The 15,573-nt window shown below is 41.5% G+C and overlaps 1 protein-coding gene across 1 annotated transcript in view; it reads left to right on the top strand.

Annotated features, from left to right (window-relative positions):
- Positions 1 to 15,573, top strand: part of KDM1A (lysine demethylase 1A) — a 53,346-nt gene that overhangs the window by 9,255 nt on the left and 28,518 nt on the right. The window contains exons 2-4 of the mRNA XM_014524738.2: positions 8,701 to 8,760; positions 13,057 to 13,190; positions 14,863 to 14,941. Coding sequence (XP_014380224.1) covers positions 8,701 to 8,760; positions 13,057 to 13,190; positions 14,863 to 14,941 — 273 coding nt within the window. The remainder of the gene's footprint in view (positions 1 to 8,700; positions 8,761 to 13,056; positions 13,191 to 14,862; positions 14,942 to 15,573) is intronic.

Raw genomic sequence — 15,573 nt, forward strand, 5'->3', positions numbered from 1 at the left:
GCTTTCTAATTTAGAAACTGGAACCCCTTCCGGTTTCTAAATTCTCCAGGCTGGTCACCAGGAACCTTTTCCCCCCTTTGCCCAACCTTTGGGCTCACCCTCTTTGGAGTACCATAAAACCAGAGATCTGTAAATACACATTTGCAGGTGCTGCCATGTGGACCTTATTAAAGAGGGGGAGACATGCACTCACCTTGGCTTGTCTCCCTCCCCCCCAAGAAAAAACTTGCACCTTTATGGGCCCCCTAGCAGAGGACCCCCAAAATTTCATTTACCAGACTAGCCCCACCGTCTTACAGATTAATATCCACTAGCTGTGTCATCAGCATTGCACATGCTGAGCCTAGTATGTAGCAAGCTTTTGGGTATCTGTGGCTTGCTGGATGGGTGGGGTCAACGATGCTGACAGCTTATGGACATATTACTACTGGCAGGTCTGACTCATGTCCCAATGTCTAGGAATTCTCTTTAGGCCAGTAATTAGGGCTTTTTGTTCCTTCTTATTACTGTTCTCCTCCTCCACCTTAGATCAGAGTTTGGCAGTCCCTGGCACGTGTGCCAGCGTGGCATGCAAGGCCATTCTGCTCAGCATGCCACCACCAGCCTGGACTCTAAGCAGCTGCTGCCAGCCACAGAACCCAGGCTGCCTCCAGCTGGTGGCTGGGAGGCTGCAAGCCCTGCTGTAAGCAGCCTAGGCTCCATGGCTGGCAACAGCTATACAGAGCCTGGGCCAGCTGCAGCCAGGAGGCTGCAAACAGCTGCTCCAGGCTCCGGAGCCCTGGCATCAGCTCGGTACTGCTGGCAGGTGCACATGTGCCTCGGAGCAGGCAGTGAGGAGGGGCCTGAGGCAGCACAAGCCTGGCCTCTCCCCCACTGTTCAGTGCACCGATGCCTCTCTGAAGCCTGGTGCAGCTGTTTGCAGCTTGCCTGCTGCAGCTACCCAGAGCCCAGGCCAGCTACAAATAACTGATCTGGGCTCCAGAGCCCCAGCATCAGCCCTGTACTGGCAGTGACTGCATGTGTGCCTCAGAGCGGACAGCGGGGCAGGGGCCAGGGTTGTGCTGCCTCGGGCCGCTCCCCCACTGTCCACTCTGAGGCGCGTGTGCACCTGCTGGTATAGAGCTGATGCCTGGGCCCTGGAGCAGGGGTGACACCAGCCACCTTCCAGTGTGGGGGCTGGGCTGGGAGGCTCCACCCCTCCCAGTGCTGGCACCGCTGCCCGCCTGCCCCGCACAGCTGAGCCTATCCCACACCCAGCCCCACTACCAGGAGGAGGCTGGCACTGCCCCTGCTGGGAGCGCCACACCTTGGCAGGGTGGGTGGGCGGTGCTGGGAGGGTGGCTATTTGGGGGGGCTAAGGCAAATTTTAGGGTGGCTATAGCTTCCCCAAGGCCCCCTTTAGAGCTGTCTCTGCGGATGGCTGGGGCCTCAGTGGGCTGCACTGCAGCCCAGGGGCCAGCTCCCCAGGAAAGCACAGGGGCTGTGGTGGGCCCAAGGCATTGTTAGGTTGAATTTTGCCCTGTGGCCCAGCAGCCTGGCTCTGTGTGTCTGTGTGTACACGTGCACACGTGTCTGGCTCTGTGGGGGGGGGTGCATGTGTCTGTTCTGTGTGTGTTTTTGCGTGTGTCTGGTTCTCTGTATTTGCATGTGTAATTCTGTGCGTGTCTGGCTCTCTGTGCATTTGTGTCTCGTTCTCCTTTCCTTTTCTCTTCTTTTTTCTCCTCGTCTTTTTTCTTTCTCTTCTCTGTTTCTTTTCTCTTTCCTTCTTTCTCTTTTTCTCTCTCCTTTTTTTTCTCTTTTTTCTCTCTCTCTTTTCACCACATGCTTAACAAAAAAAAATACACAACAACAAAGGTAGTATGTGAAGTTTTATTTATTGTCACCCGGTTTAGAATTTTTAGAAAACCTTGTATTTACTGTGTTTAAAAAAAAAAGCAACACTTATGATTATTAGCTATATTAGTATGCAGCACATCCTGCCATATACCCCCAACCCGTTTTTTTTTCTCTGGCATGCCAGTACTCTGGCACTGTACAAGGTAGACATTGCAGTTTTTTTGGCATTCTGGCCAAAAACGATGCCTACTCCTGGGGCCTTAGATCCATTGCTCAGCTAAGGCCACCTGGTGCCCTTGCTTTGGGAGGGGATCTAAACAGTTTAAATCTCTGGCAGACTCATAACCCATAATTTTCAGCCATTGCTTCCAAGGCTTTCATCTTAATTTAGTGGCTTAATAGTCATTGCTTCTAAGGCTTTCCTCTCTAATGCCCGTAAAGATTAGGGGTGATTTCTAATGCAAATCCTATCTTGACTCTATTTTCCATAGTGTTTTTGTAGTCCAATGTCTACCTGTCGAGAGCGCTAGCTTATAAGGAACGTGATATTTTTATTCTTCTTCATAATTACCAAGATTGTTTGAACACCTATCCTGCAAATAGAATACCTTATCAGAATTCATTACCTGGGGGCATTTCTCACTTGGACAACTCCTGCTCTACCAACCTTTCCGCTGAGTTAGTGTCCAAAGTAGCTTCCCGCCTTCCACTTCTTGGTGAAGACGTTACGATTGGCAATTACTGCTTGTCTTGCTGTGCAAGTGGAGAGACGCACTCAATTTGCAGCCTGGATCAGGGTCTATAAGGTCTCTCCTGCTGCAAAGCATCTTTCTCTTTCCTGGGCTCCAGGTTGTTATAGTCCTAGTTTGTGCAGTGTTGCATGTATTCTCTTGTTTGATATACTTCTAGCCACCATCCTACACCTACGCTGCATGTTCCATAGTCCATTTGCCCTAATTGTTGTGACATTACTCAATTGAATTCTACTCTACAATATTCAGGGACCGTTCAGAGCCTGCCTGCCGTCCAGGATTCACTGACAGGAGCTCTTATGTCATAGTCTTAACTGTGTCATCCTGGTATGAGCTACAGCTTCTAGCAGCTTTCTTCAGTGGAACTAATATCTTGCTAGTGGTTTATGGCTGAATGCATGCAGTTCCATCTGTGAAGTTATGCTACTGGCATTACCATCTGCTCTGCTCTTCTTTTGAAGCAGCCCTTTCAGCCACTTTATTTGCTTTAATATTCTGAGTTTTTTCCCTTTTTAGGGGGTTTAATTTTTCTATGTCAGTTGCTTCTTGGTTTTTGCTCAGCTAGATGAGATGATAAATGATAAAATACACGACAAATTGATAAAGCCAGAACTCTGTTTCTCCTCTTTCATTAATGCAGTCATAACATTAAGGAATCAGAGACCAGTGTGATTCAGAATAAATTTAATATTTTGTCAGCTGGTTGCAGCTTATTTGTATACTGTGCTGGGTAGGATGTTTTGTCAGCCAACATCCTTACCAGTTTTGAGGTCCATTGAACCTAAAATCGTGTAGGAGGACACGCACATAAACCAGCACTGCCCAGAAGCAAGCATTCACATGTGCCTTACCTGGAATATTCCTAGTCTACAAAGTAAGTCTTCCTGAGCTACTCTTCCAGCTTCCAGTAAGCGGGTTTTTCACTAGTCATGGGGTGTTAATAGCACAATGTTTCCATTCTACTTTCCTGCGAATTAACTGTGTAAAACAAAGTAAATGATACATCATCACTTTAAAACAACAGCAACTCATAACTCATGAATAACCTTTGCATAAAATTGAAGTGTCAAAAATGTATGCATGCTTTTATATTTTAAAGACCATTTTTGTTAACTTGCAGAAAATACAACTGATTGTGATTGATGATGATTGTGATCTAACAATAGTAATATTACTAATATTTTCAATTTATAAGAATATTTAACATCATTATGTCTATAAAATTGATGTTTGTTGCAACCAATTAAAAAGTAAACCAGTTACATAACTAGTATCATGTTCTATCTGTCATGTACCACATGACATACAAACTATGTATAAAGCAAAAATAATAAAGAAGACCCGCATGGTCCCAACTGTTATACCAAATGAAGTAATTTTTCCCCTTCTTTTGCAGGAGCCCTAAAAAATGGAGAAATTGAGGCGAAGTTAGATTAAAGAGAAAAAACTGTCTAAAATCTATCTTGACATACATGACTTTAAGAGCATTTCTTAGGCAGGGCCTTAGTTCATTGTATTAATGAGATTCAAGGTTATTCTTGGATTCTTAAAGGTTAATGAAGGCTGGTAGTTTTGTATTACTAGCCAACTATTATTTAGTCCACTTACAGGCAAAGGATTGCCAGGATACATGTTAACTTTCCATTTTTGTTTATACTTCTGCCTTTCAATTTCTTTTGCAGGTCATAAGTTTTAAGACAACTGAATGTATCTAGCTTCAGCTGTAAATTCCTTGCTTGCTGTTAAATTTAACCCCTTTTTAACTTGCAGGTCTGCTTAACCAAACTTTGTTGACTTTTTTTTTTTCCCCCTTGAAAAATCCTTCCAGTACCATTTTCATGTGGCCCTTGAGGACGGACTTATGAGCGTTCTTTTTTTTTTAATACTCTGATGCCCTTATGTCTAAATAGAGTTATGAGGAATTTGTTACATGGTAGGTTATGGCTTGTTTTCCCCCTGCCGCTTTCCCCACCATTATACAAATTCTTCCCCTCCCAAGTGTTCACAGGTTGTACAGCATCAACTTCTTTAGGCTTTTCCCCCTGCCGCTTTCCCCACCATTATACAAATTCTTCTCCTCCCCATATAAAGGGATGAAAGTGTTCACAGGTTGTACAGCATCAACTTCTTTAGGCTTTTTACCAATGCTCCCCATTGGGATCTGTTCATAGTCATCATTTAGGGACAGTTTTTCTTTTCCTTATTGGCTAAATCATTTATCTGCAGCACAGCACAAATCATGCCTATCCTTAAACTCAGTTGCTTTCTCTCTCTCTCTCTCTCTCTCTCTTCACCTTTCTGAAAACTAATGACTACAATAATCTTAGCCTTGTCTTGCTTGATTATAGCAATATGGGCTTTTAAAGTAGCTTATAAATTTTCCTGGGTCCCCCTGATTTGTTTGTTTTTAGAATCACTGGAGCATTTTGTGCCTCTGTCTTTTCTCTTTTCCTCATTTAATTCTTCCATAGTCGTACCATCAAGTAATTTCTGGGCTTTTAGTATTGTAGGTTCTACTCATCCAGCTTAGATACCTCATCCCTCTACTTGTCCTTCCACTTCTAACCCTCCTTTTTAAAGTGTTCTGCTTAGTGTTTTTAAAATCAAACTACACATGTGCATGTTTTGCTCACATGCTGCTTTTATGGTTTGATCCTTCATTTTCTTATTGTTTAGGACTGTTTTCTTAAAATCTATCGCTTTCTTCTAAAGCTCTTTTTCCTGAAACCTGTTGGGCTTCTAAACTTTCTCCTTGTTGCAATATATGGTAGAGATAGTAACCCACGTTAGTCTGAAGTCAAATAGAAGGCAGGGACATTAGTCATATGGGCCGTTTATAGACTTTACATTTTTCTAGGTTTGATCCGGACTACAGCCGTCACTATATATACATGGACATCTGTAGTCCGAATGAAAATTATCTATAAATCCAAATTAAGTAATCCTCATTGAATCCTCAGCAGCCCACACTAGGCAATTTAAGCTGTATTAATTAACCTGTATACACGGCAGGTATCTAAGGGCTTGCTGTTGCTTGTGCTCACCACCAGGTGTACTAAGTGAGTGCAGTTTTGTGGCCCTGAGTGGTGTTTTTGCTTGTGGTGTCTTCTGCCCCCTGCCCTCTCTGCTGCAGAAGTACAGAAATGCACAGAAACCTCCCTGGTGGTCAGTGATTGTCTATTAACCTGTCATTCAAATTGAAATTTGATTTGAACTGTGTGATGCAAATCAGTTAACACTGTTTAGAAAACGGTGAGCATGTTTACAAATGGCCCATATGATTGTCCATCTGACCCCTATTTAGGTATGGCAAGCTGTTCCTGGTCCTACCTAGTCTCTCCTCCTATACTGTCTTTAGAGTACCTTCCAGTTCTTACGTTGCAACCCCTGTCCTGGTTAGTATCAGCTGCTTTTGGGGTGTGTTACCTCTAAATCGTGTGGTCATACCCAAGGATGCTAATTGTTGACCGTGATTTTCTGCAAACTGTTGCATGTTGACTGTTACCTTCAAATATGGCAAGGGATTTATGGATGACCCCTAAACTTGTTAAAGCCCTTTTTATCAATAGCAGTACACATGCACTTAAACTTCTAAATACAAACAGGTAGTACGATTACTGCTGAAATATGAGTGCGAAGTATTACCAGTGCTATAGGGGAGAGCCAGGAATAGTCTTTTTGTTCTTGGTTTTTGTTGGGTTTTTTTGCGGCCCTTTTCATAGTTAGCACCTTTAGTTTTTACCCTGCTACATCTCCGTTTATGTAGTCCAGGACCTTTAGAGGTAGTAGAGCAGGCTTTGGATCTTTCCCCTACTTGGTCAATTTTAACTATTTTTTCTTTTTGTTTTGTTGAGATTCTGAGCAGCCAGTGTGAACTGGTTCGCCAGTGGTCTTAGAAGTTGTTAGTTAAACCAGATTTCTGTCCCCTGTGAATGCTTATTTCCTTTTCTTATCCTATGTTCTTCATGGTCACGTGAGAAGAATTGAAAAGATTATTTAACACTTCAGCCTTTTTTCTTTTTTGGTCTACACTTGATTCAGGCTTCTTTTTATGGGTTACCAATACGTAGCAACATACAAGTAGATTCATAGTTTGATGATTATCAATATAGTTAAAGTTATAGTGTGCACACTTGTATGTCATGTACAATTTAGATTTTCTGTAAAGGATACAGTATTAGCAATCTGTGTAAATGGTTAGACCTAAAATTCTGTAGCAGACCTTTCTGCTTACTTAGCTTTCAGCCCTCCCCAGCAACCCCTTTTTAGGCAAATTTAGTATGAAGTGCAACAGTTGGAAATGAAGGAAATGAATTTCTCTTAACAGTACCCCATATAAATAGCTCAAAAGTATCACTCCTCCACCATGGATAAACTTAAAATGGGGCTCTGCAAAGCCACATGCAGCATGTATATTAGTACTGTTATATGAGAGTGGACTGGCACCATCTCTGGAGGAAACATAGAGATAACTAATACTTTTCTTGGGCATCTCATTCTTGGGTCATGCATGTCAAGTGCCCTAAAGCAGCTTCTGTGAGATTCTTTGGAGTTTTATTTCTCAAATTGTTAGTTTACATTTCTTTGATTGTCTGTTTCCTGTTGTCTAATTTTATTTTCCTTGTGAACTTGGGAGTTCTAAGCACATGAGTAGTATGCGAAAGGATACAAATATCTTTCATTTTACTATTAAGAGATTAGATTTGGAGTGGGAATTGAATTCTTAATTGAACGAGGATTAAAAAGCAAATTTAATAACTTCAAATTGTATCCCAGCTACAGCAAAAAGACCCATCAAACCCTAACAAAGAATTTGAACCATTGTGTGCTGAACCTTGGGGTAGTCAACTGTCTGATTGAGGATGTCAGAGCAGTCTGATTGAGGATGTCACCTTGAACCATCAGGACCTAGGAAAAGGCTGCTGTCCCATCCAGCTACCTTGAGCCCTATAAATCTGTTCCACTCGATACATGAGATGTTTGCAGTGAAGGAGTAGTTACTTGGTCTGCTGGGTGTCAGGACATTCCCTTGAAGCACTCTGCTTTGAAGGAGCCTTGACATGAGTCTAGACTTCCAAACAGTGCTGAAGTGTTTCCAAAGCATCCCACTATTTCCTGGGTTTATTTGGGCTGAGAAGATAGCAACATCTAATCATAGAAACACGTCTCCTCCGAGCTAACCTCTGATATAGTTTGTCCTCTGAAGGTTAGTGGTTCAGTAGAAGGCGACACCTCCCAGCTTGTTCCTGTGTGCATTATAGATGCACTTTCCCTGTTCTTGGGTTTACTCAGTTTCCAAATAATATTTCAGTCCAGGCAGGTCTATTGTTTAGAACCTGTTGACAGGCTCAGGTAATTTTAGACCCTTTTATATCTCTCAGCTGGATGCTTTCCATTTCCTCATGCTTCCAGCTCGGGATATATTGAAACTGTTCAGTAAATAAATGCCTTACAGCACTGGGTGTATAGATGTCCATGTTCATGATCTGTGCATCATCGGTATTGAAGCATTCAACTTCAAAGGTTGTCTTGGTGTTCTGATGAATTGTAGGTGAACCAGGGGCAGTGAAGCAGATAATGTTGGCCTGAACCTTTCATAGGATTCATGGTTCTTCTCCCAAGCTTCGAGGAAAGGTTTGTGGAAGAGAAGGAAGAGGCTTTACAGAATGGTTCACACTGTCCTCTTTCAGTTAGGGAACTGCAGGGATATCCAGAGCAAGATTGTCCCAACGTTTGCAGCTTCAGACCCAGAGGTTCTGGCTGTACCCATCCATCCAATCTTCAGACCGGTAGTAAGACTTGTAATCTTATTATTCCACTCCCAGCTGTTAATAAAGCTGATCATAAGTGTTTAGCCATCAGGAATACTACATGCTATGTACTTCTAAGTTTCCCACAAGAACCTGATGTAAAAGGCTTCAGTAATGAGGAGAAAGCTGTAGAAGACTAGAGTTTGGTGCCCCGGATAGATTCCAGAAGATAAAATTCTCAGAAAATGGTTTTAGTTAGTTGGTGAAGCTTAATACTTGAATCGCCAGCTGCTGGGCCTTTATGTCCATTATGATTTAACTTATGGAGTAAGGTCCCTGAGTTCTCCTCTTTCCTTCCACAGGGCAAGCAGGAGGACTTCAAGACGACAATTCTGGAGGGTTTGGAGACGGCCAAGCATCAGGTGAGGGTGGCGTTTGATGCTTGCCACTTAGTAGCAAGAGCCGCCAAGTTAGGGATTGATGCTTGCAAGTGCGCATGGGTGTGGGTGTCCAGATCCTAGCAAGATGTTCAGGAGAAGTTTATACTCACCTGTTGAGAAAGGGAGGGATCTTTTCAAAATGCAATTGAAGGCTATAACATCTAAGGAAACAGAAACTAAAGCTACACCGAAATCCCTCAGGCCGATCTCTCAGCCCTCCACTCCTCTCCATGTTTGGAGGAGTTCAAATGTGAGAACTGGTATTTCTTGCCTAGCTGGCTTTTACCCATTAGACTGGTATCGAGAGCCCCAGGCTTAGAAACTCTGGGTCCTTTTTGAAGAAGCTTGTAGATTTTTGAGAGGATTGAGTTCCTGAGCAGTGTCCCGGTGTTTAGCCCCGAAGACTTACCCTACTAGGTAGATTAGCTTTCTTTTTTAATAGACTTGGGTCATAAATTATATCTAATAGATGATCCAAATTATTGAGATCTGGGGTGTACATTAAAATTGATTCTTAAGTACTTTCACAGTGCTACCAAAATAGTAGCAATAACCAAAACGGCCATCTTCCTGCCACTTTGTCTGTGCTATCTGAAGAGTGAGAGATTTAATTTAATGAAAGGAGTTATGGGTTCTAAGAACCATTCTGGACTTTGAAGAAGTAAACCTCTTTGAAGGAAACAGAGTTCAGGATATCATCCCAGGGATGCATCATCACCATACTTAAATGAAGGAGTCTGGTTACGTTTTGGACATCAGTACCAATACATACTGAGTTACCGTTAAATATTACAGACTTCAGGCTGACAGAAAGGACACAGCGCTTTTTCATTTTTAGATATATTTGCAAATTTGATATTGCATCAGTAGTGAGCCATTTCTAAGGATGTGCTTTACCCACTTGGATGAGTGGAGCGACTGCTAATTAATTCTTGGAAGGTGTTGAGAGCAAAATAATTTGCCCTCAAATGAAAAATTCCTCCAGTGCTCTGAAAAGGCCCCAGAAAGGGTTTTAAATGGGGCAGCATCCAACAGAATCTTTTGGCATGAGTCGTATGAGAAAGAAGACTACTAAGCCATGAGCTAGATTGAATCCTTAAGAATTGTTGATATTTGGAATAGGGAGCTGGCAAATTGTGTGTGTGTGCGAGAGAGAGAAAGAACAGGAGAATCTCTAAATGCGTCCCTGTGGCAATCAAAGAGGTTGCCAGCCTTCTATGCAAAATAATGTGTATTGAACAGTGGGTTGAGACTCCTTCCATCCCTTCTTCAGATTCCTTTTAGAAACCATAGTTCCTGAAATGATGAATGCTAAATGATTTCACCTGCCTGAAAGCAATCTCATATGTGGGTTTTTTTGCAAGGAATCTGCTTAGAAAGGCTTTAGTTTTAAATTAGGTCTTCTGATTGAGCCATATTGAAACATCTTATTTGCCTGTCGACTGTATTATACATCTATTTCATACTAGTTCCAGGTCCTCTCTCTTAATATCTGCTGAATCCATAAACAGTCTGTTTGGACCATACCTCTAGACCTTTTATGGGAATGGAAGGTGCTTTCCCCACGGTTCTTTGTAGCCGCAGGAGTTCTGGCTCTTAGGATTCATAAAATACAAATGTTGAGTAAGCTACTTTCTAGTTTACCAAGGAACGTGGGGCTTGGCTTATCTCCAAATTCTCTCCAAGTTTTATTGGGAGTTTTTTAGTACTTGTTTGGCCAGTAGGTTTGTTTCGGTGTGGCTTTTTCTTTTCTTTTGACAAAAAATCTCCTGAAGGTCCAGAAAGGCTCATAAAACAGTCTAGTTCAGCTTTTGCTTTTTTTTAATTCTGCTTGGTTGGCCTGTCTGGGAATTGCTTTGTTGCTTTTTTTTGTTTAACTATTACTTGATATCAAGGGTACTTTTATTTTTGTTAGTTATACTAAAAGTACTGTAGAGAATTTGTATCTTGAGCTTGCATCTGACAGTATTTGTTAGTGTAGCTCTGTGTTTTTTACATACATGGTTATTCACACATTGAATCTCGGTCTTAGATCAGAGGTTAGCAACCTTTCACTTCTTGCAACCCAGCCTGAGCAGCAGGCTGCAAATCTCTGCCCCCTGGAAATGCCCAAGGGCATTGGGGATGGGCAGATTCTGCAGTGAGGGTCAACACGGGTGCAAGAGAGCGCAAGGGAGGGCTGTGGAGCAGATGGGTGGCATGGTGCAGCTTTGTGCCACCAATCCCCCAAGCTGGATCAGACCTTCACGATCTGGCCCATTGGCTATAAGATGCTGACCCTTGTCATAGATCAGTGGGAAAGAGCTATAGATTAGGCAATGCCTTGGGTAACCAGTCTTGGGGAGTGACATTATACCCTCTGTAACAGAAAGTTACTTTATGGCTTAATAAATATTGCAGTCAGGAAATCTGATATTTGGCATAATTTTGCCTATTCTTCATTTGTTTTATTCCCAGATAACCGTCTAGATCCACCTAGACAGTTTTTTGGGTTTGGTTTGTTTTTTGTTTTTTCCACATCCTAAGTTGTCCCTGTAGGCAGTCTACTGATAATTGGTTCTTATCTTTCCAAAATAAATTAATATCTGTCCCATAACAGTTGTTTTTAAACTGCATCTAATTATCTTCAATTTTGTGATATAAGCCTACTCAAAACTTAGTGGTATGCCATAAGAATAGTTTCACTAGGGCTGTACAGAGAAGATGATCCTTCTGTCTTCCTCTCACATAATGCCAGACATTTTATACAAATGTCTTTTTCCATAATACACTAGAAGCTTATATCTCATTTGATGCTTACTGTCACCTCGTGGGTGCTGATAGTAGTTCCAGCATCAATACTTACTCATTTTCCTTTTATTATATGTATGTGGCACTTATTCTTTGAATATGTTGGCATGTTGTTTTTTTTCCAGGTTGAATCTCCTCTTTTCTTACCCAAGTTTCTTACCTACTTAGGTTATATTCCATAACAAAATCTAAAGATTTTTATACTCGTCTCGCTTGGGTTCACATCTACGTGTACTTGTTTTGCTTTTTGCCGTAGTCAGATGCACGTTTGAAGTGAAATCCAGCTATGCTCCTTATGCAGAGACATCTTTGTGTACTATTATTTGTGCACAGCTAGTTTGCAGTCTACCAAACTTGAGAAATATCATCTGGATATTTTTTATAATTCTCTTCTCCCCTCAAGTTGATTTTCATCTGTTCTAAGCATACTAAATGTGCAAGTGTCTTTGAAGAGTCTTCCCATATTGAGAATTGGATCCTAATTTGTCCAGTCTTTTAGGTTTTAACTTAGAGTTCCTGAAGAAACGATAGAAATCCTTTCCTTTTATTTCACTCAAGAAAATACAGCAAAGACATTTGTAGAGAATCACATTTTACCACTGCTTATGCTGTGGCTGTGTGGATTAGATTAAAGGAACAGATGGTATATGGATTTTTTCTAGATTTAGGAGAAAAAAAGCCAAGGTTAAATCAGGCTTAATGTAGGTAAAACCTGTGAAATTAGAGAAAAGGTGACAGGAAAGTATACACTGTCCTTAAGTCAAGAGAACTGTTAGCCTAGGAGGAGCACCCAAACGTTTGTAAAGCTTGAGTATTTGGTGGAAGAAGTCGGAAACCATATACTCAAAATAACTAAATCAGTTGTTTCTTTTAAACACTTCAGTTTTCATTTTCTTTTGCTTTTTTTTTTTCCTTAATTTTTTTAGATGCTTTTTTCCTTCTGCTGTAGTTTTTGCACAGGGTAGAGCTCAATTCACATTTGTAACTCAAACTACTGATGCAAGATTAAGTGGGGTACACGATAGTGGCTTTTAATCTTTGACAGGGTGCCCTAAAGAGGAGGGAGAACAGTTCTCTTTTGCCACAGGGGCCAGGATGCAAAGCAATGGTTTTAAGATACAACCGAGTAGATTGTCATAAGACCACAGGAAAATTTTCCTTACTGTTAGCAGAGTAAAGCAGTGGAATAGACTGTCCAGGGAAGTCATAGAAATTCCTTCTTTGGAAGTTTTCAAGAGGAGTCTGGGTGGGATCGTCTAGGAATTCCTGCATTCATGCTGGGATTTGGAGGTCTCTTCCAATTCTATGACTAATTGAGAGACAGCTGGCTTGCAGAAATAAGTAAAAGGAACTGGTGAACATGTGAGACGCAATCATCTGGCACATGCTAGGATATTTGCATGCAGTGTGCCTTAGTAGAAAGGGGGAGCCTTTGTATGTACTGGTTACTTTTGCATTACTTGTAGACAATCTTTCTTTTTATTGTAGGTGTGGAAGGGGCAGCTTTCCAGAGCAGACTTCCACATGATCGTATGACATCTCAAGAAGCTGCCTGTTTCCCAGACATAATCAGTGGCCCACAGCAGACTCAGAAGGTGTTTTTATATATCAGAAACCGCACAGTAAGTGTCAAGTTATTGGGAACACTGATGAGAAGTATAAGAATTTCTTATCTTCTAATAACTTCCTAAGAATGACTCCCATGAATAGTAGTTACAATCTGATGGTGGTTTGATAAGTTGGTGGTCTTGTTCCATTTCAGAAACCCCATCGCACTGGTCATTAAACTAGTTTTTATCTAGCTCTGGGTTGCAGCAATATAGGGTAATCCTTAACTGGTGTTGCCCTTGAATTGTAGATGCCATGAATGCTCTAAAGTTTGATGCCGTTCTATTGCTAGATTTTTTATTTTTTTTTTGGTTTTTTAACTTCTAGAAAATTTTTATTTAGTGTAGAAACTTTATTCAATCTCAAGCTAAAATTGAGTTTCTTAATGAGGCTTGAAAAATACCATTGGATGCTGTTGTTTGAGAGCGATAAAACATATTTTACTTTTTGGGGGGGGAAAAAGTGCTTATGCATTCCCAACTGAAGCACCTTTGCAACCTGGAAAGTCTGAAAAACAAGTCAACCTGAGAATTGTTCCTTAGACGTCCTGAGTTCCAAAAATGTCCTCTTCCCCTTGTTGAGTCTGCTTCTCTATTACCCTATATTTTGGGTATTTTAGTCTTTCTCATTAGGTAAAGTGGGTGGGGAGGATTTTGCCCCTTTATACCCATGTAAGAGGCTGCAGATAGTATAGAGCAACATGCTTAGAGCCCTGGGGCACAAGCTTTCCAACAGCCAGTAATTCTTTAGGCTTTTAAGTCTTGCAGAGATGAGGGCACTAAGACAATGTGTGTTAAGTTTGATTTAATGGACTTTTCTAGCAGCACAAAGATTTTGTGGCAATACTGGGAATAGACCTGTATGGGTAGGGCCTGATTCACCAGGGAGAAGTGCCTTCCCAGCAGAAAATGCATGAGAGAGAGGTGAAGAACAGGCTGTCTCTCATACAGTCGGTATATAAATGGGGCTAATAGCAAGAGAAAACCCACAAGGTTGCTATGTAGTATGCAGCACAATCCTTTTTGAAGGATCGTTTTGAGCATATAGTAATCAACCCCTCTTGTTGCAGTGGCAGGGGACTGAAAGTGCTGCCTTCTCTTCTGCTTGTTATAGGGTTAGAAGCATGTTAGTATTTTTGCTGTTGTGCTGTGTAGCTGTATGTAAAGGCTGGGCATGGTAATTAGGGGGATTCTTGGGGTAAATGATTGCCTGCGAGTGCAGGGCCAAGGAGGTCCATTCTGACCTTTGTTCCTGTATTGCAGCCAGTCAGATAGGTAATACCTCTAACTCGTATGGGGAAACTGCTTGGGAAGAACACTTAAGTTGGAAATCCAAACACCAGAAGTTAGGAAATGCTGAAATTAACTGATTTTTTTTTTTTTCTATGCACGAACAAGCTCAGTTAAGATTGCGTGGTATTCCAGCATGTCCATTTAGTAACCGTAATGTGTTTGCTGGGGACATCATTTTCTCTTTTTTTGGGTTGGCAAAAAAAAAATAAATCAGTGAATTCTACTGTCTAAGAAAAATGAAAAAGGGGATAGCTGAGAAGTATTTCAGTAAAGGGTGAGCTTTTTGATTTATAAGTTGAAACTCAGTTGCAGTGTTTTATAAAGTCAAGGTATACTTTCAGTCTGAATCTCTCCATGTAAACATATCACACATACTGGTTTTGTTTAAATACAGTTACAGCTTTGGTTGGACAACCCAAAGGTTCAGCTGACGTTCGAAGCGACTCTTCAACAGTTAGAAGCACCTTATAACAGTAAGTCAAGTGTTTCTTGATACAAGCTCATGATTTTTGTTGGTTACTTTTTTCCCCTGCATTGCTGTTGCTCGTCAATCTTGCTGATTTGGTAGGGAGTTGGGATTGCATAATCATGGCATGTGAGAGTGATTTATTATTTTTTGTAAGGCTGAGCTTCATCCTTTGAGTAATGAGTTCTCTTATATATTTACTAGTTTCTAATATAAATCGTCCTATAAATTATTAAAAGGACATGTTACTGTCATCTTACTGGTCTCAGAGGTCATTTTTATACATGCATGTGCCACACCACTGGGCATTTTGAAAAGCACTTGGTGCTGCAACAGCTGTATAAGCGGTGAAATGCATGTCAGCACACAGAAAATGGCAGCAGTCCACTTTTAAACTAAAATACATCAAAGGTGTTTTAGTTCAAAAGCAGGCTGCTGCCATTTTCTTCGCACTGACTTGCATCTCACCACTTATACAAGTGCAAGCGACAGCTTGGTGCGCGTAAGCTTGTGTGCAGAGCAGACTCAGATTGAGCCTGCTCAGATGTGCCATATCTCTGATGCATTGCAGTGTGAAAAAGTACATGTATAAATGTCCAAAGCATTTCCCATCCTGCCATTAAACTGCGTGGAACGTGG

The sequence above is a fragment of the Alligator sinensis genome, unplaced genomic scaffold (assembly GCF_000455745.1).
Source record: "Alligator sinensis unplaced genomic scaffold, ASM45574v1 scaffold800_1, whole genome shotgun sequence".
In the NCBI taxonomy this organism is placed as follows: domain Eukaryota; kingdom Metazoa; phylum Chordata; order Crocodylia; family Alligatoridae; genus Alligator; species Alligator sinensis.